Source organism: Saimiri boliviensis, chromosome 12 (assembly GCF_048565385.1).
Source record: "Saimiri boliviensis isolate mSaiBol1 chromosome 12, mSaiBol1.pri, whole genome shotgun sequence".
In the NCBI taxonomy this organism is placed as follows: Eukaryota; Metazoa; Chordata; class Mammalia; order Primates; family Cebidae; genus Saimiri; species Saimiri boliviensis.
In genome coordinates this window covers 58434023-58458136 of record NC_133460.1, presented here as the reverse complement: position 1 = coordinate 58458136, position 24114 = coordinate 58434023, and the positions used below count along the sequence as shown (strand labels likewise).

Genomic DNA, 24114 nt, shown 5'->3' with positions numbered 1-24114 from the left:
TCCTCCACAGGCCCTGAGTCCTTCCCCCGGGCTGAGGACCCCGGGTTGGCAGGCAACGTTACGCCCCGCCCTTGGCCCAGCTCAGTCAGCAAAAGTCCATTCTCACAGTTGACGCAGTTGAATTTACATTTTGTTCAATGTCATAACGGCATCAGGATCATGTAAAAAATGTTCTGTCTCTTACATTCTGGAGAAGTTATGGGTGAAATGAGGCAGTACCTGGGCTTTGCTCTCAAACCACCTGGAATAAGGGCTGGAGAGGGACCTGGGATCGGCTGTACTGCTCTCTCTGCTTTCGTGTCTGTTTTTGCTCCTGGCAGGAGATGAGCCCAAAGGTGAGCCAGGCCGAGGAGATGCCCCAAGGCAGAGTGGGAGCCGGGTCCCCCCACGTCCTCACCCCATGCAGCACCCTCCGCCGTCCTGGCTACCTCCTCTAGAGGGGCTACTCGTGCTTGCTTCATGGCCAGTCTCCTGTGCCCAGTTGTGGCCTGGCACACGGTCAGGTTAAATGTGGAGTAAGCAAGCGCACGAGTCGCCGTCAGCATGCAGCCAGCAGCTGGTGTGGCAGCCACGGTGCTAGTGATTTGCACACACTGGTTTTGGTCCTTGCAACAGCTCTGGGAGGTGGGTACTACAAGGAGTCCCATTTTACAGACGGGGGAAGCTGAGGTCCAGAGAGACTGAGTGACTTGTCGAAGATCATAGAGGTAGTAAGTAGCAGAGCCCCTGCCCCTCCCAGAACCTCTCCCCAACCCCCTAATCCCAGGGGTTATTTTAGGCCCAGGCCTAACCCCTGTGTCCTGCTGCTTACTGCTGCTACGTTGCCCTCCCAGACAGCCAGGCAGCCACTGGCCTGCCCTCAGCCCCCTCTCTCCATCCTGGGCCTCTCCCCACTGCCCAACCTGGCCTGCCAACCTCCCCATAGTAGCTCAGATGCATGAACCATCCAGGGCCAGCCCCATGGTTGTTGGAGGCCTACATGGAAGCCAGAACCCAAGGGAGCCCTCAACCCTCCCTCCACTTCTTGCCTTGGTAACTTCTCAGGAGCTCCAGGGGGTGGGGCAGCTCTGATCCTGCCCCCACTTTGTCCAGTGTGATTGAGCCAGGCCAGGCCCCTGTGCCCTCTCTCCCTGGACACTTGCTCCTCCCTCCCTTCCATGCCTGGCCCTACAGCCTCCTGGAGCCTGGTACTAAGGCCAGTTACCCTCCCCTGCTCCATCTCAGAAGCACTCAAAGCTGGGAGCTGAGATTCCCCTCTACCACCTTCTCAGCAACCCCCACCCTCTCCCTGGCCACTAGCGGGGTCCCTGCAGCCCTCCACACTCAGCTCCGGCAGATCAGTGGGGCAACCTCCTGGGGTCCAAGTCCTGCCTTGTAAGTCGAGGACCATGGTGCCTGCTTAGACCTCCATCTCCCTCCCCGCTCTCATCCTGGGCAAGGCCTCTGGGGTCAGAGGGGCTGGCATCTAGGTGACACCTTCACTACTTATCAGCCACCATCACTCAAGCCACCTCATGCACCTGCCGCGTCGCCTCTCTGAGCCTCAGTTTCCTCCCTTGTAAAATGGAGACACGAATGCCTTTCTACCTACCCGAGGGTCACTGTTGAGATGAGCTGAGCTACAATGGCTGAGCCCCTGGCACACGGGGTGTGCTCAGGAATTGTTAGCTACTGCGCTGGTCACAGAGGGAGATGGCCACTTCTCTAAATGGGCCCCAAGATCCCTCTGTCTCTGCCTCCACTTGACAGCCCTTGAGTCATGCTTTCTGGAATCTTCCCCTTGACAGGATGGCAAAGAGAAGCCAGGGAGGGACTTGGGCCTGTTGGCTCTCTCTGTCCTGTGGGACATTCACCTCCCCTCCCCAGGCACCCACACCCTGTTAGTTAGTCCAGTTCCAACTGGCCTTCTGCCTCTGTTTCCCTATTGTGCTGAGGCAAAGACCCTTACAGAGCATGTAATTGGTCATCCTCTCCCTGGGACCCTGACCACAGCCCCGAACAATGGTGGAGACGGGTCTCCCTTCCCCACCCCAACAAACTTGCGCCCTGAAATCTCCAGCGTTCAAGCCTCTTACAGCAATCAGCTAGTTCCCTGCTGTCCCCTAGTGGCCGAAACTGAGAACTTCAACTTTCTGCTGGCAGGCAACCAGTGCAGGGGACAGAAAAGGCCTTTTTTTTTTTTTTTTTTTTTTTTTTTCTCCCAAGTCCCAGGTAAGCCCTGACCTCCCCCAGTACAGGGCTACCTGGGCCTCATGAACCTGCCAAGTGGTAAGATTGGGATTTTCGCCCTTGGTTATAAAAATGATGCCTACACAATATGAAAAGGAAACCGAAAGACAGTAAACAGGGTGTGAGATTCCCAGTAGCCAACATCCCCCCAGACCAGCACCGTCCAGAGCTTGGCCATATCCTGCCATAGTCTTTTGCTAATAAAAATGTGCATGTGTGCGTGTACACGTATGTGTGCACGTAGGTGTGCGCGTGTGTGTACACATTTGTACGTTAGTGGATTATGCTTGACAGGCTGTTCCATATCCTGCTTGGACTCATCATCATCATTCCCTGTTAACACAGAGACCTTTCCCGTTTGTCTAATAGCTGTATTCCTTTGTATTCCTTTGTTGGTTAACACACTTATTAATTCCTTATTGAAGGGTTTGAAGCATTCTTGTTTTTACAAGTTAATCGTTTTTCTTTTCTTCATTATGAGACAGAGTCTCATTCTGCTCTGGGGTGCACACGTGGCACAATCTTGATCATGGCTCATGGCAGCCTCCACCTCCTGAGCTCAAGCAAGCCTCCCTCCTCGGCCTCCAGAATAGCTGGGACTACAAGCACATGCCACTATGCCGGGCTAATTTTTGTGTTTTTTGTAGAGGCAGGGTTTCACTGTGTTACCCCGCCTAGTCCTGAACTCCTGGAATTAAGTGACCCTTTGCCTGGGCTTCTCAAAGTGCTGGGATTACAGGTGTAAGCCTCTGCACCTGGCCAATCTTTTCTCTTAATCACCTTGCTGTTTGTTACAGTGGGAAGATCTGGAGTCAGGAGAACAGGGCTTTGAGTCAGATCTCAGGCTACTGGGTTTAAAACATTTTTTATTTTTAATTGACACATATTAATGATACATATATATGGGAGACAGTATAATGTTTTGATACATGCATACATTGTGTAATGATCAAATCGGGGTGATTAGCTTATTCATCACCTCAAACATCATTTATTTTTAGTGAGAACACTGAAAACCCTCTATTCTGGTTATTTTGAAACATACAATACAATGTCCTTAGCTATAGTCACGCTACTATACAAGCAAACACCAGAACTGATTCCTCCCATCTCACTATACTTTTGGACCTGTTGGCCAATCTCCCCCATTCCTCATCCCTTCCCCAGCACATGGTAACCACTATTATACTCTCTACTTCTAGGACATCAGCTTTTTAAAGTCCGCAAATGAGTGAGATCATGTGGTATTTGTCTTTCTATTTTTTCTACTTGTCTTCCTATTCCCGTTAGCTTTGATCACTTCCTCGTGCTCTTCCAGGCCTCAGTGTAGCAATGTCCCAATGCAGCAAACTCAGGCATTGAGCTCCATCTGGAATCCTTTGCACTGACAACCCCCCAACCCCATTATTCCATGTTGAGTTAATAGCACCTACAGGTTGCCCTGGGATCGTCAATACAATTATTAGGCTAGTGCTAGAAAGGGGCCCGGGGGACCACACAGCTCTCTGGGGCCTGCGGTCCGGTAAGCACTTGCACAACTGTGGGGAGGAAGAGACTGAGATTCTCCTGCTTAGACCTAGAAGGGTCTGGTGAGGGAAACTGAGGCTGAGAAGGCTGAGGCCAGACCTGCCTTCCTCCTCTGGTGCTCTTGGAGGGCATCTGGCCTGGCAGCTTTCTCTTGGAAGGGGAATGTGGGTATCTGACCACACTTCAGGCTGGAGTTCTTAGAGCCTGTTCTGGCTCTGAAGGCTATCCATAAGAGAAAGATATCCAAATCTCTCCACAAAGGAACTTTTATTTTATTTTGTTTTTGAAGTAGTGTGTGGAAGCCTAAAGTGCTTTTGAAAACAAAAATAGATCGGACTTCATCTAAATTTAAACTTTTTGTGCTTCAAGGGACACCATCAAGAAAGTGAAGAGACACCCTATGTTACATAATGAGAGAATATATGTGAAAATCATATATCTGATAAGGGACTTGTATTTAGAATATATAAAGAGCTCTGACAATTCAACAGTATGAACACAAATAGCCCAATTAAAAAAGTCAAAGGATCTGAACAGATACATCTCCAAAGAAAATATGCAACTGACCAATAAGTAAGTACATGAGAAGATGCTCAGCCTCATTCGTCATCAGATGCAAGTCAGGAATAAATGGAGTAGCACTTCATACTCACTAGGATGGTTAGAATAAAAAAAGATAGGTAATACCAAGTATTGGTGAGGATGTGGAGAAACTGGAACGCTCATACATTGTTGGTGGAAATGTAAAATGTCACAGCCATTTTGGAAAACAGTTTGGCAATTCCTTAAAAAAGTTAAAATGTAATCATTTGATTCAGCAATATATACACAATATGTAAGGTGGTATAATACTATTTGCAGTCAGTCTATGATATATTAAATAATATATAGTAAATCCTAGAAAAAAAAACCCTAAAAATGTAGACTGAATAATCAGGCTGAGCACGGTGGCTCACATTTGTAATTCCAACACTTCAGGAAGCTAAGGCAAGAGGATCTCTTCAGGCTAGGAGTTCAAGGTGGCAGTCAGCTATGACTGTGCCACTGCCTGGGTGACAGAGCGAGACCCCAGCTCTTAAAATATGTATATATATCCATGACATTTTACATTTCCACCAACAATGTATGAGGGTCCGAGTTTCTCCACATCCTCATCAACACTTGCTATTTATATATATATATATATATATATATATATATATATATATATAATCAAATAGCTAACAATGGTGATAAAAACGAAATCATTTGGGAGAAAAATCTCAATCTAAAAGAAGGCAAGAAGAGAACAAAAGTCAGATGGGACAAACAAAACGAATAGCAAGACAGTTGGTTTAAATTTAACCATACTGAGAATTGCATTAAATATAAATGATAAACATTTAATTCAATGGCAGAGCTTGTCAGACTGGATAAGAAAGCAATGCTCAATGCCCCATTATCAGTCCATTGTCTCCTAGTGCTGAGTCCTCCCTACATTGTCCTGTTTGTGATACTGTGACAGTTCTCCCTTGCCATCTGGAATTATATGAAGCTTTATCACTGGAGGGCACTGGAGAGGTACTTTAGACTTCAGTATTCTCTTTTTCCTTTAGTTGGTAAACTGCTGTTATACTTAATAATTTTTTCTTTACACATTCCCTGTTAAAACAACGGTGTCGTTTCTGTGTCTTATTTGGACCCTGACTATACGGAACTGATACCAGGAGTGGTCCCAGAAGATAACCCCACCAAGATGAGATTTGGAGATGTATTTTGCTGTGCTTTTGGATTCCAAAATATCCACCAGTGGGAAACGGTATGTTAGTAATCCATGGCATGCAGTGATGTCATAGTTAATTATGACATCACCTGTAATTAAGTGACAAGAGAAGCATGTGCCTTGGGAGAGCAGGTGACAGCAGCACTTGACCAGTACAGCCGTAATCATGACCATAAAGACAGGAATGTGGGAAAATTCCTTTGAAGATGCTTGATTGCTTGCCAAAAGAAAATTTAAAACTTGTATTCTTTAATTCTTGGCATAATCCAGAGAAGCAGAAACCTGATAAATGATTTGCAAATATTTTCTCCCATCGTGTGGGAGACCCACAAAAGTTTTAGATTTTGATGAAGGCTTAATTTATCTTTTTCCATTTTTGTTCCCTTCTGTTGCTCATGCTTTGGTGTCATATCTATGAATCATTTGGCAAATCTGAAAGACTGGATGCTTTCCTCTTAAGATCAGGAGTAAAACATGATGTTTGCATATGTCACAGAAATGTACCCTTATATTTTCTTTACAAAGTTATGTAGTTATGCTCTTATTTTTAGGTCTTTGGTCTATTTTTGTTATTGTCGTTTTAGAGAGGGTCTCGCTCTGTGGCCCAAGCTGAGTGTAGTTGGTCCCATCATGGCTCACGGCAGCCTCAGAATGCTGGGCTCAAGTGATCCTCCTGCCACAGTCTCCTGAGTAGCTGGTACGTCACCACACATGGCTAAGTTTTAACATTTTTGTGGAGATGGAGTCTTGCTTTATTTTCCAGGCTTCTTCGATCATTTTGAGTGAATTTTTATGATGTGAGCTAAGGGTTCAAATGTACACTTTTCTATGTGATTATCCAGTTGTCCAGACACCACTTGTTAAGACTGTTCTTTTCCCACTGAATGCTCTTGGCACCTTTGTTGAAAATCAGCTGACCATAGATGTCTGAGTTTAATTCTGTAATTTGAATTCTACTCTGCTGAGCTGTATATCTATCCTTCTGCCGGTACCACACTGTCTTTATTGAAATCAGGAAGTGTGAGCACTCCTATTTTATTCTTGTTTTTAGGATTGTTTTACTCAGTCTGGATCCCTTATAATTTTGTATGAATTTTAGAATCAGCTTGTCAATTCGTACAAGGAAGTCACCTGATATTCTGATAAGGATTACATTGAATCTGTAGATAAATTTGAGGAGTATTGCCATCTTAACTATATTAAGTTTTCCAATCCATGAATATGAAATGTTTTTTCATTTGTTTAGGTCTTTTTTTTTTTAACCGGGTTTTGTAGTTTTCAGAATGTTTTTTGCACTTTTGTTGCCAAATTTATTCCTAGGTATTTCATTGTGGATAGAATTATCTTAATTCCATTTTTGGGTTTATGCAAGTGTATAAAAATACAGCTGATCTTTTTTGTATGTTGAGCCCATATCTGTGATTGTGATAAACTTTTTTACTAGTTTACTTTGTAATAATTTATAGTGGGTTGCTTAAGCTTTTCTATATAAAATATTATGTCACCCGACAGTAGAGACAGTTTTATTTCTTCCTTTACAAACTAGATGCCTCTTTGTTTTTCCTAATTGCGCCAACTACAGGCTCCAGTACAATTTTAAATAGAAGTTCCAAAAGCAAGCTGGGTGCGGTGGCTCATGCCTGTAATCCCAGCCCTTTGAGAAGCCAAGGGGATAGACTGCTTGAGTCGAGGAGTTTCAGACCAGCCTGGGCAACATGATGAAATCCCATCTCTACCAAAAACTAAAACAAAAAATTAGCCAGGTGTAGTGGTGTGTGCTTGTGGTTCCAACTACTCACGAGGGTGAGGTGGGATGATCACCTAAGCCTGAAGTTCAAGGCTGAAGTGAGCCCTGATTGCACCACTGCACTCACCTCCAGCCTGAGCAACACAGTAAGACCGTATGTCAAAAAAATAAGTTCCAAAAGCAAAAGCATGTAACATGTCTTATTCCTGATCTTAAGGAGAAAGCATCCAGTCTTTCACCATTAACTATGATGTTAGCTCTAGGTTTGTCATAGATGCCCTTTACAGATTGAGATTTTTTCCTATTACTAGCTCATTCAATGTTTTTTTTAAAATAATGAAAGGGTTTTGGATTTTGTTGAATGCTTCTTCTGCCTCTATTAAGACAGTTATATGATTTTGTTTTTATTCTATTGAAACTGTATTATATGCCTTTATATATTATGCAATTATAATATATATTAATACATTTTCAGATGTTAATCTTACATCCTTGGGATAAATCACATTTGGTCAAGATGTATAATTCTTTTTATATGTTGCTGTATTCATTTGCTAGTATTTTGTTGGGGATTTTTGCGGCCATATTCTAAGAGATATTGGTCCATAGTTTTCTTCTCTTGTGATGTCTTTGGTTTTTACCTCAAGGTAATACTGGTCTCAGAATAACAGAAGACTGTTCCCTTGTCTTCCATTTTTTGGAAGAATTTGTAAAAAACTGGTATCTTCTTTGAGTGTTTGGTAGAATGCAGCCCAGAGGCCATCTGGACGTAGACTTTGCAGGTAGATTTTGATTACTGCTTTAATCTCTTCGCTTACTAGGGGTCTATTCAGATTGTTTATTTATTCTTGAGGCAGTTTTTTAAGTCTGTGTCTTTCTAGGAATTAGTGCATTTCATGTAAGTTATCTAATTTGTTGCAATACAACTGTTCATACTATTTCTCTCTAATCCTTTTTCTTTCTGAAAGGTGGATAATAATATTCCCTCTTTAATTTTTTTTTTATTGCATTTTAGGTTTTGGGGTACATGTGATGAACATGCAAGATTGTTGCATAGGTACACACTTGGCAGTGTGGTTTGCTGCCTTCCGTCCCCTCACCTGTATCTGTCATTTCTCCCCATGCTATCTCTTCCCACCTCCCCACCCCCCCGCCCCTCCCCCATTTCCCCCCAACGGACCCCAGTGTGTAGTGCTCCCCTCCCTGTGTCCATGTGTTCTCATTATTCAACACCCACCTATGAGTGAGAATATACGGTGTTTGATTTTCTGCTCTTGTGTCAGTCAAACTGACTAAAGGTTTGTCAGTTTCGTTGATGTCTCTACGAAAAACTGGCTTTTGGGTCATTGATTTTTCTCTATAGTTTTCCCATCTCTATTTTATTAATTTATGCCTTAATCTTTATTTCCTTCCTTTTTCTTGCTCTGTATTTATTTTGGCTTCTTTTCCCAGTGTTTTAAGGTGAAAGATTAGGTTACTCATTTGAAACCTTTCTTCTTCATTAATGTAGGCATTTACAGTTACGAGTTTCCCTCTAATCACTGCTTTAGCTGCATCCCAGGTTTGGTATGCTTGATTTTCTCATTCATGTCAAGTATTTTTTTATTTCCCTTCTGATTTTTTTCTTTGACTCATTGCTTATCCAGGAATGTGGTGTTTAATTGTTGATGTCTACTTATTAAGGGTTCCCTCAAATTTTCCCTGCAATTGACTTTTAATTTCATTCCACTGTGCTTAGAAAACATGCTTCACATTATTCCTGTCCTTTAAATGTATAAAGGTTTGTTTATAGTCTAGCCAGATGACCTGCCCTAGACAAAGTTCCACGTGTGCTTGAGAAGAAGGTACCCTTTGTTGTTGTTAGGCAGAGGGGTCTACTGAGGTCTGCTACATCTGGATTGTGTACAGTTTTGTTCTAGCCCTCTGTTTTCCTGTTATTCTTCTGTCTAGTTGTTCTAAGTCATTATTGAAGTCTCCAACTATTATTGTTAAATTGTTATTTCTCCCTTTATTTCTGTCTGGTTTTGCTCTGGGTATTTTGGTATTTTTTTTACTGGTTGCCTTTCTGGTAAACTCAAGAAAAGTTAAGATTTTGTAGTTTATTGAACTTCTTCTTCATTGTTAGGAAAGGACTGATGGTCTTTGCAGCTAAGCAAATGCAGAAACCTATAACAACTATTACTCTGAAAGGATTGTAGGCAATGCTCATTCTCTGTATTACGTAACATTTGAATTTTTACAAGTGTGTTTTGGTTTTATGAATAGAAAAAAGACAAAATGTGTAAGAGAAACAGAATCAATAGAAGATATATGTCTGAGCATGTGTATGTATTTATACCATACACATAAGATATATATGATATAAAAATATAAGGAATTGGCTCACGTGATCATAGGGGCTGAGAAGTCCCAAGATCTGCAGTTGGCGGGCTGGAGACCCAGGAAGCTGATGGTGTAGGTCCAGTATGAGTCTGAAGGCCTGAGAACCAGAAGAGCTGATGTAGGCTCCAGTCTGAAGGCTGGCAGGCTCAAGATACTAATGGAGCCAACATTTCAGTTTGAGTCCAATGTTCCATTTCAGGACAGTCAGGCAGGAGGAGTTCCCTCTTAGCCTTTTGTTCTATTCCGGTCTTCAGTTAATTGGATGAGGTCCACCCACACTAGGGAGGATTGCCTGCTTTACTCAGTCTAACTCTGCAAATACTAATCCCAAACAGAAACACCCTCATAGACACATCCAGAATAGTGTCTAACCCAACGTGTAAGCACCTTGTGACCCAGTTAGATTGACACATAAGGCCAGGTGGGGTGGCTCACACCTGTAATCCCAACATTTTGGGAGGCTGAAGTGGGGGGACCACTTGAGGCCAGGAGTTTGAGACTGGCATGGGAAACATAGCAAGACCCCCATCTCCTAAAAAATAAATTAGCCAGGCATGGTGGCATGTACCTGTAGTCCCAGCTGAGGTGGGAGGATTGCTTGAGCCTAGGAGTTCGAGGTTACAGTGAGCTATGATTATGCCACTGCACTCCAGCATGGGTGACAGAGTGAGACCCTGTCTCAAAAAAAAAAAAAAAAAAAAAAAAAAAAAACCCGTAAAACTTAACTATCACAATATGATACAATAGCAATAATGTTAGCAGCATAATTCCAGACAGCCTCTGCAGGTTGAGTGATCTGGGAGGCAGAGTAGAACCAAGACTTTCTCTCTCTGCCATGTTCTGGGGAATCTTGGTCACAGAGCTGACTTCTGGCCTCTGCAATCCACTCACTGAGAAATGCTCTCCATCCGAGGCCCACCCAAGGCAGCCTCTCCTCCTGGATGGCAAAAGGAGAGCTGGCGCCTCTAGCCCTCAAGGAGCTTCTTCCTTCACAGGCTCCTGCATAGGGCAAAGCAGGGGAAGCCATTTTTTCTTTTCACCCAGACTGGAGTGCAGTGGCATGATCATGGCTCACTGCAGCCTCGACCTCCCAGGCTCAGGTGATCCTCTTGCCTTAGCCTCTCACAAGCACATGTCACCAAGCCCAGCTAAATTAATTTTTTTTTTTTTTTTTTTTTTGTAGCAATGAGGTCTCACTATGTTGCCCAGGCTTGTCCTGAACTCCTGGGCTCCAGAGATCTGCTCACCTCAGCCTCCCAAAGCGCTGGGATTACAGGCATGAGCCACCTGCCTGGCTGGCCACTTTTACCAGTGCTATAGAGGAGCACCCCTGCCCACTGGCCCCCCCCCCCCCCAGTTTGAGTAGAATAGGATGTGCCCCACCCAGTCATCCAAGAGCTGTCAGTCAGACTCCTTAAGTGAGTCTTCTTTTCTAAGTGGAGAGTGTCACTCTGGAGTCCCAGAAAGTCCATTTCTACAAATGACCCAATCCCAGCCACCATGACCTCACGGTGACTCCATCAACCTGAGACCGCACGTAACCTCACTCAGGGAACCCCAGTGAGAAATAATTCTATTAGACACCCCCAAAAAAGCTCAGATTTCCTCTGAGAACTGCCTGCCTGACCAACCATTCAGCTGCCTCAGGAAGCTTACGACCATGGCCAAAGGTGAAGGGGCATCAGGCATGTCACATGGCGAAAGCAGGAGCAAGAGGTGGGTAGGGGAAGTGCCACACTTTTAAATGACCGGATCTTACAAGAACTCACTATCAAGGAAATAGCACCAAGCCATGAGAGACCTGTCCCCATGATCCAAACACCTCTCGCCAGGCCCCACCTCCAGCACTGGGGATTAAATGAGATTCGGGCTTCAACATGAGATTTGGCTGGGGACAAATATTCCACCTATGCAGCAGCAAGGGGAGGAGCTGGGATGCAGGGCGGAGCCAGTGCTCACGGCGTAGGCTGCGGATGCTAAGGTCGCTTGTCTGAGCCTCATCTCTAAGGCAGGGCCAGCACAATGACATGAAACCATCCACAGGAACATCCTGAGCATGGCACCTGCCACAGCACACTCAGTAAAGCTCAGCTCCAAGTTACAGACACCTCTTCCAAAAACCAGGAACCAGTCGTTCATAGAAAATAGGATTTATTTTCACATTTAAGGTGAACACAAATACATGTTCTAGAAATGTTTTGTGTACATCATCAGAAGACTGAATTTTTTTAACACACAGAAAAGTCAAAGCCTACCAGGAAATGCTTCCTCCCAGAGCACAGGAGCTTGCAGATCGCTTCTGTTAGCAACACAGTAATTCACATTGTCTAGGCACAGCTCAAGTGAGGTTTGTTCCCAGGTTCAACTGCTCCTACCACCATGGGCCCCCCTCAAAAATGACAGCAGCAAACCAATGGGCTTCACAGTAACCAGGAGGAAAGATCTCAGCTGGAGGAACCTTCACAAAAGCCCTGAGTTGTGTTTCAAAAGCTAAGCTCTGGGGTCTGTGGCCTGTGCCACCAACTCAGGTCGCACCACAGCACGGGGAAGTTAGTGTTGCAGCTTCACTTCAAGTCAGTCTTGTTAATTAAATTATCCCAATTAGGAAGACAACATTAGACAGGTATGAGAGCCCTTTGGCAAAACTGACTGTCCCCCTTGGTCAAGGAAAAGACCTTCACTTGGATGCTAACCCATCACCACCACCGTGTCCAAGGCACAGGTGATCTGGGCTGGGCAATCACAGGCAATGCTTGACAAGGGGTGGGTGGCATCATGTAAACAAGGATGCCCAGAAATGAGGTGGTGAGAAAGGTTGGGCACTAGGAAGCAGGGTGGTGGGTCCCGGCTGAGGTCCGACACCGCTGAACAGCCTTCCTCAGTCACACGGCGATGGTGCAGTGAGCACAGGCAGCGTTTCGGGCACCATGGCTGAGAGCCTGAGGCAGCTTCCTGGGAGCATGGACATTTGCAGCTGCCACCGTACCAGGACCCTGGCCACAGGTTAGCTCAGCTGGCCACAGTCTGTGATGACAATCTTCTTGGATGTCTTCCCACTCTTAGAGCCGAAAGATTCTATCTTCTTCACAACGTCCATGCCCTCTTTGACATGACCGAATACAACATGCTTGCCATCCAACCTGTGAGGATGGGTGAGCCAGGGGGGCAACAGTGTGGTGCAGTGTCATTCAGTGCCATGGAATTAGTTACCAAAAACAGCAATTCTGAAAGGAATCCCCACTGAATAGCTAGATCCACCCCCAAAGCTTGATCAAGCCTTGCTGAGTGCCCCAAATACACCCTAGAGGATGACACTTGGCTTCCAGGACACATTCTGCCACTCAAGTGACCTTGCCTCAGGCCATATAGCCTGAATACTGGTAACCCCATCTATCAAAAGTGGAGTATTCAGGCCGGGCGCGGTGGCTCACGCCTGTAATCCCAGCACTTTGGGAGGCCGAGGCAGGTGGATCATGAGGTCAAGAGATCGAGACCATCCTGGTTAACAAGGTGAAACCCCGTCTCTACTGAAAAAAAAAAAAAAAAAAAAAAAAATTAGCTGGGCATGGTGGCGCGTGCCTGTAATCCCAGCTACTCAGGAGGCTGAGGCAGAATTGCCTCAACCCAGGAGGCGGAGGTTGCGGTGAGCTGAGATAGCGCCATTGCACTCCAGCCTAAGTAACAAGAGCAAAACTCGATCTCAAGAAAAAAAAAAAAAAAAAGTGGAGTATTCTTGTTCCTCATAGGGAGGTAACAGGATGCTGAAATGCTCTGAAGAAAGAAGTCCATACAAATGGAACCACATTAACGGTCATGAATGATGAGGCAAGGGCCAAGGGAACGAGGGTGGTAAAACTACAGGAGTCCTGGGCAGCCCTTGGCTCCAGAGAGTCCAAGAATGTAAAAGGCGGCTAAGTCCAGCTCCAGTGAAGCTAGAGTGTTCCCAGCCAAGAGCAGAACTGCAGGATTCACTGGGGTCCCATGAAGGAGGCAAGAGCAGGAGCCAGCAAGGACCTGCCCAGCCCTGTCGGCCACATCTCTTGGGCTTGGAGGCCGGAGACGTCTAGTGTCCGCCCCACCTAGGTCTCCCTGAAATCCTCGGAAATGGGCTTTACCAAGTCAGCTCCCAGCCAGCTCATCCCTAGGTGCCCCAGGGCTAGGACATTTGGGACTCTGGGCAGAAAAATGTATCCCTTAAAGGAAAATGTACCAGGAAAGAGACATCCCTAAAATCCACGAGCATTGAAAAGGGGGCCCTGTGGCTATCTGCAGGCCCGTGATAATGTGCTCCACCCAGTCATCCAAGAGCTGTCGTACATCCTACAGGGGCTTCATACCACATCTGCTGATATCCAAATGTCTGGCCCAATATCAGCAGCATTGCCAAGGCTCAGCCCACGGTCAAGGTAAGCCTGGGAAACTCTAGGCTAAAACCACACAAGTGAGCTTCTACTCAGTCCCTCCAGAGGCCTCAAAATGTATTTTGCAACATTTCCCAAATGTGTCTGGTAGAGAAACCCTTTCGTGTATGCGTGTAAGCAGAACACGCCGAGAAAATTCCAGGTGACAGCAACAACGGGCAGCCGAACCATGACAGAGGAGCAAGAAGAACCCTGATTCTCCCTGGATCCTTCCACTAACTTCCTCTTTCTCATACAAACACCCAGCCTGGGAGAGAGCCACTGACCCAGAGCAGATGGTCTGGCTGTAAACTGCCTGCCCCTCAAAGTGCGCGAACCCCGCTCCAGTGCAAGGTTGCCCGCAATCCCGGAGGGCCTGGGGCAGGGAACTCACCAGTCTGTCTTTATGGTGCAGATGAAGAACTGGGAGCCATTGGTGTTAGGACCAGCGTTAGCCATGGACAGGACACCTGCAAAAACAAGCAGGGCTGAGCCACACTGCCCCCGGAGGCACCTGCCTGGGAGGGCATTTGAAAGGGCAGACAGCACACACCACACCAGGGACATTCCAGTCTGCAGATCCTGGGACCCAGAAGAGGAGAACCAGGGCCCAATATCAGCCCCCCAGGGTGTGTCTGCCTTTGCTGCCCGCTAGGTCTCAGGAGGGTGGCCTGAGAGACAGGGCCTTGTGGAAACTCGCGATGGTAGGGCCAGGGTGGGACCCAGGGCAGGACCCCTAGCCTTGACCTCTAAACTTCTCCACATTCTATCTTGGGTCTCATAGGTGACAGGATGCTGCCACAATAACCACTATGGCTTCCAAATGATTTGCTTTTAGTCTAAGCAGGATTTTAAAGAATTCTCAAAGGACCTAAGGACCATACTGCAACAATTCTAAGTGACCTAGAATTTTCAACCCGAAACTCAGAGGACAAACAGGGAAGGCCGGGCGCGGTGGCTCAAGCCTGTAATCCCAGCACTTTGGGAGGCCGAGGCGGGTGGATCACGAGGTCGAGAGTTTGAGACCATCCTGGTCGACATGGTGAAACCCCGTCTCTACTAAAATTACAAAAAATTAGCTGGGCGTGGTGGCGCGTGCCTGTAATCCCAGCTACTCAGGAGGCTGAGGCAGGAGAATTGCCTGAGCCCAGGAGGCGGAGGTTGCGGTGAGCCGAGATCGCACCATTGTACTCCAGCCTAGGTAACAAGAGCGAAACTCCGTCTCAAAAAAAAAAAAAAAAAAAAAAAACAGGGAAGTGGCCAGGGCCTCCATTCTACTTAAAGGTTTTCCTGCAAGGTTCTGCTTAAGGGTTCTCCTGCTTTTTAAACTGGGAGATCAGAAAACTCTAGGGAAACCCAATAAGCCAGAAATGCTGAGATGGCCTGCAGTGCTGCAGGAAGGAAGGAGCCTCATCAGATACTGGGTGGTGACTGCATGTGGCCTCCCAGGGCCTGCTGGGGCTTCCAGGCCGGGTGGGAGCTGCGGGGACCTTCACCCTAGAGGCAGCCCCCACTCACCCGGCCCCACGTGCTTCAGTGTGAAGTTCTCGTCAGGAAAGCGGCTTCCGTAGATGGACTTCCCGCCTGTGCCATTGTGGTTGGTGAAGTCTCCTGCCTGTGAACACACAGAACCTTCTGAATGGCTGCCATGGAGCAGGCTGGGGCCACGGCCCCGGCCCTGGCAGCAGCTCCCAGCCCACCCAAACCCACCCAGTTGGCACCCCTCAGATGAAGGGGTCAATAAGATAAGAGCTAATAATAAGGAAAATAAGCAAAAAACAAGACAAAACTTAAATTATCTTTTGTCACAGTAACTAACTTTGTTTCCAAATGACTTACTTTTTGACTGAGCAAATTTTTAGGTAATCTTCAAAGGACTTAATGGCCATTCTGAGATGATTCTTAGTGACCCTGAATTTAACCCACTCCCCTTGAATGGCAACAGGGAAGCAACCAGAAGACCACCCCCACCCGGCCCCCGGTTCCCGAATCTAGTGGGAGCACCAGCAGCTGGTCCAGAGCAGCTCCCCATGCCTAGTCCCTTCACTGTCCCCGCACTGCCCCTTACCCAGCCCAGCAGCTTCCCTGTCCCTTGCAGACCCAGGACAGAGGCTGCCCAGCCTCAGCTAAGGCCTGGGCAGCCCAAGCCAAACTTGCATGGGGCACTCGGGGCCAGAAGAGGCCAGCAGCAGCCCCTATGCCTAGAAATGCCCAGCCCAGGCCAGGCTGGCTGCTGTTTTCCTGAGATGGGATCCTTGGGTGAGAGAGGGGACCTGACCAGCCCAGATGAAGCATCCATAAGTATCCATTAGGTGCTCCCAGACACTGATGACTCAAGAGCCTGGCCTGGCCTCCCAGTGCCACCGCCTTGTACCGAGGAGCCCTGCAGCTCTGGAGTTCCCAGCCTGGCTCAGGAATTCCGCCTCCGTTCCCGCTTTACTGTCAGCCTCAGGGCTGGGCCAGGCCTGCCCTCCCTTCGTTCACCCCGGATCCAGGCTTCACTGCACACCAGAGGTCCAGCCCCAACCCACTGCCACTTACCACAGTACCATGACAGCCACCTGATCAGGGTGGAGGGAATAGGAAGAGAATTCCACGCGGAAAGGTCTTCAAAGAGGTCACGATAGCCATGCCCCTGCCCCCAGGCTCTGCCTGCCCAGGAAGCCCAATCCCTCCTCCTAAAGGTCTGCGGTAACAGAGGACCACCCCCACACCACCTGAGTCCTGACCCCCAGGAAGTTATTGCTGCCAACACCTAGCCCCCCAAACCTCTGACACAGCAATTACCACTGCTTGTGAAAACCGAGTGTGACACACGACTGAAAAGCATTCACTCCCGAGAACAATGCCTTTCTCTCGGAAGGGAAGCTCCAAGTCCTGGCATGTGTGTTCCTGCCCAGGACCTGTCTTCTTCCTCCGCCTCCTCCTCTTCCCTCCGTCTCTTATCTGCCACACCAGTGGTCAGGGACACACGGGACGAGGTCAGAGACCACTGGAATATGCGGGCTCCTCAAAGCCTTCAGGGCTGCCCCCAGGCGCATCCATCCCCCAACCCCGCTCTCTCTTGAGAGGCTCTACCTGCCAGCGTCCTGGGCAGGGCGTACCAGTGGCCTGGAATGGCAGTGGATTGGGGCTGGGCCTCTGTGCGCAGTGAGGCCTGGATCCAGGGCGAATACAGGGAGGGGACCCTGGCCCAAAGAGCGAGTGCAGCTGCCCGGCTCAGCACCTTCCTCATACCAGGCATCTTCACACACCCACGAGGCAGCTCCTGCTCTCATGCCCTCTTACAGAAGAAGAAACCACCTTACCTGGCACATGAAGGAGGGGATCACCCTGTGGAAGGTGGAGCCTTTGTAGCCGAAGCCCTTCTCACCAGTGCACAAGGCTCTGAAGTTCTCTGAGGGTCGAAGGGAGACGCAGGTCAACAGGGCCAGGCCCCAATTCCAGGGTCATACCTGTTCCAGCCAAAATCCCTGCTACAACCTCAATAGTGAACAGGGGGATAAAGACCCTGGCCCACCTCTTGGGTCAGCTCTGCCCAACTTGCTATATAACTGAACAAGTCAAAGTCACTCCCCTTCCCTGACCTCAGTGCCTGAGCACTGTGACAAGAGCATAGTTTATGGCTGCACTAGCACTAATGGAGCAGGGACTCAAGGGCTGATTGTGCATCACCCTGCCTCATCGGGCACCAGGAGGGGGGAAGTCTCTGGGAAATTTATTACATGTGCCTTCCACCAGCTCTGAGGCTCCCAGCTACTAAGAAAGAGGAGGGCAGAGCCAACGATGAGGCCCACACAGGGACATAAGGGCTGCCCGGGGCACCCAGTGTCTGAGCCACACATGGAGCTCCCATCCGTCAGGGGTCTCTGAGCCCCGACTCTTCTCACCACTCCACCCACCTTGCCCTGCCTGGCCCCATTCCCTCTAGACCCATCTCAGAAGGCCCAGGCCCTGTCTTACCAGCTGTCTTTGGGACGACATCTGCCTTCAGCTGTGGGGAGAGAACAGGGACAAAAGAAGATGGTCATTGGAGAGGCAGGAGAAGGTGGGTATCTCTCAGCACCCACCGCAGCCGCCAAGAGGCTGTGGCCATTCCATTTCTGTTACTGTCAACCCCTGTGGGAGGCAGCCCTATCATTTCTGTGAGCCATTTCCTGAACCCAGCGCTCGAGGAGGTGGCCTTGTTTCCCTAATCTGTCAGAAGAGATGACAATGCTATCTTGGCCTACTTCTGGGAACACAGCTGGCAGTGCTCCCACCCTGGGCCCAAAACATCAGAAACTCGGGGGCAATAGAGTGGGTCTAAGGTAGGACCCGGTCCGGCTCCTCGATTTGGGGATGGTAAACTGAGGCCCAGGGAAACGAAGTGCTCCCACAGCTGGGCCCAAAATATCAGAAACTCAGGGGCAACAAGGCAGGTCTTAGGTAGAAGCCAGTTCAGCTCCTCAATTGGGGGACGGGAAACTGAGGCACAGGGAGGTGCATGGTGTGGGGAGGGAAGGCTGAAGCCCCATCCCAGCCAGCCTCTAGCCTCAAAGCGGCAAGAGCCACCCCTGAACCAAATGGAAGCAGGAAGGGTGCCCCTATTCTCCAGAAGTAACTGAGACTCAACAAGAAATATCAAGGGCTTCTTGGGAAACGGGCCAGTCAACACGAACTGTTCGCTGCTGTCAATGCGGGGCCCGCCGGAAGCCTCCACTAGGGCTTCCCCTCTAAAGTCACCCTGGTGACTCTTTCTTATTTTGCTTTAGAAAGGGCCAAAGAAAGAGTCAGGGCAGTTGCTGAGTGTGGCCCTCAAGGACGGTGGCAGGGTTTGAGGCTCGGGAGCACACTGCGTGAGTGTGTCCCGACTTGCAAGGGGGGCATTCTGGGGTCCACCAGGTGGCTGAGGCCTGCTGGGCCTGCACTACTGCTGGAAAACACCTCTAGTTTCATTTCCCAGCCCCCCAGTGCAAGCCTGACCGGGTGGCGGGACCCGGGTCAGGGCGTGCTCCACGTTGTGCAAGGGCTGCCACGTGAGTGCCCGCTGAGCCACAACGCTCACCCCAAACCCCCGACATCCACCTCGGAGCTTCCGGTCTAGCCTGAGCCCCTGAAGGCTCCTGGAGCCCTTCACTTTTCCCGGGGCCGGCCTGGGGGTGCTGGGCCCTCCCCTCTGCGATCTGACCTTGAGCTTTCTCCTCCACACGTTCCCTCCCTGTCCCCTCCGCTCCAGTGCTCCGAGGGAGGCCGGAAGAGATCAATCTGACGCCCCTTCTCAGAAACAGGGAAACTGAGGCCCAGAAACCCGGCAAGGGGGGATCCGAGGTCACCCAGCGCGCCCGGCACCGCGCCGCCCGGAGCCCACGGCTCTCCCGGGCCCGTGCCCCGCGCCCAGGCCGGCCCTGCGAGCGGTCTCACCTCCAACACCACGCGGCCGAGCGGCTGCCCGTCGGCGCCTACGTCTAGGTACACGAGCGGGTTCCCGGGGGAGGAGGAAGAGGACGGGTCGCCGGCGCCCTTGCTGCAGGCGCGGGCCGCGGGGAGGCGCAGCGGCACAGGGCGCGGGACGGAGAGCAGGCCGAGCCGGCGGGAACCGCAGCGCAGCGCCAGCATCGTGGGCGCGGGTCCGGCGGGACACCAGCGGGGAGCACAGAGAACTCGGAAAGGGAGGTCGCGCGCGACCAGAAGGCCGAATCCCGGGCGGCCGCTCGCCGCCGCCTTTATTGGCCTGGCCGGGTTCGCGGCCCCGCCCCAGTCCCGCCTCCTCCGGGCCTGTCTGTGGGCGACCCCTGCCGGTCGCAGCGGGCAGCGCAGCCAGCCGGTGTAACCGCTTGGCGCGAATTGCTTTGGAACACTCCCGCCTCCAGGCCGGGAGAACCCAGAGCACAGACAGGTACCAGCAGATGTTTTTAAAAAGGAAAAATGCTAAAACATAATTAGCTCCCAAATATGAGCATCTACATGCTGCAATCTGAATATAATAACAAAAGTGTACCTTTGAGCCCTTTATAGGTAAGGCTCAGGGCAAATAGCTTCCCTGCCGCCCTAGGTCCTGCAGTCGGAGAGGGTTAGAGAAGGGTGAGATGAGAGGCGGGATTAGTGAGCCAGAGGCGCAGGAGGGAGGAGGTAAGCTCAGACACCTCCCATGATGCCCCGCAGCCTGCTTGTCCCGGCCTGGGCCTGTCTCTAGTTGTTTCTAGGGCCCAGATCCGCTTCCAGCCAGACTGAAAACGCAGCCTGGGCCCGCCATGCTCCTGCCAGACCCCCAGCCCTCCCCAGGACTGGATCTGACTCCCTCCTCCTAGGACTCACGCTGACAGCTCCCCACCTCCCCCACGGCTCTGCCAGATGCAAACTCAGATCGCCGCCTGCCCCCTCCCATCAGCATGCACCCTGGGAGGGGACTCAGTGGGGAGATCCACAGCAGAAGCATTTAAACCCCACGTGCCCAGAGTGGGCTTTCCAGCAGCCAGAGCCACCCTGATTGTGAGGTGGTGGGAAGCCTGCAAAAAACGGACGCCAGGCAGGGACCTGAGAGAGCATCCATCCCAACACTTGCACTGTGCCCAGGGGAAGCTGAGGCGTGGACACAGGAGGGCACTGGCTAGGTCTAGGGAACCCTGGAGTCCTGCTACCAGCTTGCACAGTGTTCCCAGGTCTCTCTGGGCCTCAGTTTCCCATCTGGAGGGTGTGATCACGCTCCTCACCCTGCTTTTTTCCCAGATCTATTCTTAGGATAAAATGAACTAGAGAGGGATGGATTTGTCAACTAAGTACTGTACCTGTGGACATCTGTGATGGACAGAGTCCGGACTATCTTTTTCAGAGTTTGAGATTCAGACAGCAGTGGCCTCAGAGACCTGAGTGGCCAGAGAAAGGGGTGAGGCTGAGCCTTGGAGGCAGGTGAGATTGAGCAGGGACTGGCTCTGGACTGACCTGCCCCAGATCCTGAATTGGCTCATAGGAACCAGTAGGGCAGCAAAATGCCAGCCAAGCAAATTCATAAGGTCAGAGCAGCGTCCTAGCTTCATGAGATTGCTAGCTTGGCCTCTGAAAGTTTGGAAGTTTGGCTAGCTTGGCTTCTGGAAGTCCATATCCCGCTTCTCTGCTTCCTGGCCTTGGAGGGGCCTAGGCACCCAGTGAAGCCCAGGTGGGATGCATTCCAGATCCCAGCCTAGAATGGGGCTTCACTCTGCTCTAGGGAGCAACCCCTCCTTTCTTGTGACTATGCCCTGAGGTGAGCAGACCCGAGTGGGGAGCCTGCCCGAGCCCTCAGCACATGTCCCAGACCCTCCTCTACCAGTGCATCCTGTGGATTTGAGAGCAGAGGAGAGGAATCACCCCATGTGCTTTGCCATGAGGTTTCCATAAGGCCCCAGGCTTCCCTGCGGCCAGTTCCAGGCCCTGAGCTTACAGGGCCTTCAGCTACAGCAGGCAGCTCGGCATGCCCTGTTGTTTCTCAAGCTTGCTCCTGGGGGAACTCAGTTTATGCCCCATCCTGGTGAAGCATGAGCAGCCCTACCCCAGGGGAGTGCTGCCTTCAATCACTTGACCATTTCAGTTCTCAGAGTCCTTTCCCAGCTGTGAGCTCATCTGGCTGAGAGGCAGCTCCATTTTGCAAATGGGGAAGCCAGCCCCCAAGAAACGGGGAGTGAATTGCCCAGGACCAGGCTGCTGAAGCTGGGACCAGTGTGTCTGACTTCACGATTAGGGTTATTGCATATCAAACCCTTCTCACTCTCACCATGATGCTGGTCCTTGGGACAGGGTGGGGAGGCAAGAGAGATAAGCCTGGGCAAACAACACAATAAGACAGAAACTGCGGGGTTAGCCAGGGGGCTGTGGTGCTCAGGGACTAGGGAGGTGGTTTAGGTGGTTTTAATAGTGCGCATGAGCTGAAAGCCTGTGGGGACCCCATCTCAGAGGACTCTTGATGGCTCAGCTGAGGCCTGACATTGTTGGATAGCACTGGGGAGCCATCAGTAGTGCAAAGACTCCATGCTTAGGACTCTGAACTGGGAACCAGCTTCTTTCATTCATGTTACTCCTTCCACTCTCTTCGGAAAATCAGAATCATCACTACCTCCTGTCTGAGCCAGAGGAAAACCACCTTCCCCAAAGCCTCAGCTATGATGTCATCCCTTCCTGTGTCATTCTCAGTGGCATTAGGAGGCGGGACAGTCCATAGGCTAAGCCAGGAGCTGAACACATGCCCAGCTCTTGAGGGCTCTGGGCCCAGGTGACATCAGGCAGGTGTTAGCACTCACCTGGCTCCAAGGCTATTTATAGACTGTGTCATCGTCAGAAACAGCAGTGTTTCCCTCCACTCAGCTCATGTGGTGTTTTATCCAGGGTGCTGATGGGTTTTGTCACCTAGGAATCCTGTAACACCACCCCTAGGCCTCACAAACCCAAAAAACAATCAGTTTGCGCTAAGCTCAGAATCTCAATCAGGGGTTGCAAACTCAGATGCCTGCAGGGACCAGGCAGGTGATACACGTGAGTGGTGCAAGCTGGTAAGGACATAGTGAGGGGAGGTGGCTTTGTATCCAAATAGCTAATGGATGTCCCAGGTAAAGAGGCAGTTGCTGCCCAGGCCAGCCGATTGTTGTCTACGGGACTATGGGTCCATCCAGGTTTTCTCATCTTTCAATAAAAACTGAAGACTTTAAGTTTTACAGAAATCTAGTTTTCAAATCTTGAAAATTAATTTTAAAATAAAATTAAACACTGAATGAGCTGTAAACAACATATCTAAACTAGGTGAGGACGCTGGGCTGGTAGTTTAGAAGCTCTGATTTCCACTGTACAGGTGAGAGGACTGAAGCTCAGAGATGGATGGAGAGCGGCCCAAGGCCACACAGCCGAGCGGTACCAGGACTATTGTCAGACCCTCTCTTCACTCTCGCCAGGGCCGTTTCTGCAGAGTTCACTCAACAGACATGTTTTCAGAGCACTTACTATGTGCTGGGCCCTGAGCTTCACCCCGGGGATTCAGAAGGACAAAGACAGGGGCAGGAGGTTATGGTGGCCTGAGATGGTGGAGCTGCTGAACGAACCTCTCCCCGGTGGCCCTGTGCTTGGGAGGAGTGAACGCGGTGGTTGTCATGAGTACAAAGTTACAGTTGTTCTGGAGAGGCCCTCCAGGAGGGGCTGGGGTCAAGTAGCCCCGCTGCGGGCATGGGGTGGGGTTTCTATAATATTAAATATCATGAAGGCTGAGATCATTGTCAGTGCCGGTCACTGGGTCATACAAGCTGTGCTGCCAGCCTAGACACTGGTCCTTAGGTAGGATGAGTCCATGGACTTCATCTCTCTGGTTCCAGAGGGTTTCGGGTCCAGGATAGCATCTGTCATGGGCAGGGAAACAGAGAGAGGTTCCCTACAACTCAGAAAGCCATCAGACCCTGCTAATGGGCTGTTGGGGACCCTTTGGGGATGGGGTGTCCCCCTGGCCTTTATGAAGTCAGCATATACACCAGCTTCTCTCTGCTGGCTTCTAAAAACCAAACCATGATGGGGAGGCAGAGGCAGAGAAGGGAGGTTCCACTGAGGCCCAGGGAGGTGGTGGGCAGAGTGATCAGAGAGAGACCCACAAGGTGAAGATGGGGGAAAGTTCTCCTCTGGAATCTAGCTGGGCTTTGAAAGTCACTCATACCAGGTGCAGTGGCTCATGTCTGTAATCCCAGTACTTTGGGAGGCTGAGGCAGGCAGATCACGAGGTCAGGAGTTCAAGACCAGCTTGGCCAACATGGCGAAACCCTGTCTCTACTAAAAATACAAAAATTAGCCGAGTGTGGTGGCAGGTGCCTGTAATCCCAGCTGCTTGGGAGCTGAGGCAGGAGAATCAAGCTGAGGCAGGAGAATTGCTTGATTCTCTTGGCAACCTCACCCCTTGGAGGGGGAGGTTGTGGTGAGGCGAAATCTCACCACTGCACTCCAGCCTGGGCAATAAGAATGAAACTTGGTCTCAAAAAAAAAAAAAAAAAAAAAGTCACTTGTGTGATCTGGGTCACTGCGGGCGGCTGAGAGGGGAGCCAGCATGGCAGGGTGGAGCTCGGCAGGGCGTGGCTTACACTCAG

General features: G+C 49.9%; 1 protein-coding gene across 1 annotated transcript; it reads right to left on the bottom strand.

Moving 5' to 3' along the window:
- Positions 1–11781: 11781 nt before the first annotated feature.
- Positions 11782–19766, bottom strand: PPIF (peptidylprolyl isomerase F). Its single transcript, XM_003939763.4, has 6 exons — positions 19451–19766; positions 18011–18041; positions 17356–17444; positions 15566–15662; positions 14442–14517; positions 11782–12787 (listed from the first exon to the last, which is right to left on the bottom strand). Exons 1-6 carry the CDS (start codon positions 19643–19645, stop codon positions 12652–12654), a joined length of 624 nt encoding a protein of 207 aa, XP_003939812.2. The 5' UTR covers positions 19646–19766; the 3' UTR covers positions 11782–12651.
- Between the last annotated feature and the right edge of the window lie 4348 nt (positions 19767–24114).

What these genes read in the sequence shown, in the direction of transcription:
- PPIF (XM_003939763.4), bottom strand. Translation starts at nt 19,645, where the DNA reads ATGCTGGCGCTGCGCTGCGGTTCCCGCCGGCTCGGCCTGCTCTCCGTC. An exon ending in TCCCCTCCTTCATGTGCCAG is followed by an intron (nt 15,663 to 17,355) that starts GTAAGGTGGTTT and finishes GTGTGTTCACAG; the next exon opens with GCAGGAGACTTCACCAACCA. An exon ending in TGCACCATAAAGACAGACTG is followed by an intron (nt 12,788 to 14,441) that starts GTGAGTTCCCTG and finishes CCATCCTCACAG; the next exon opens with GTTGGATGGCAAGCATGTTG.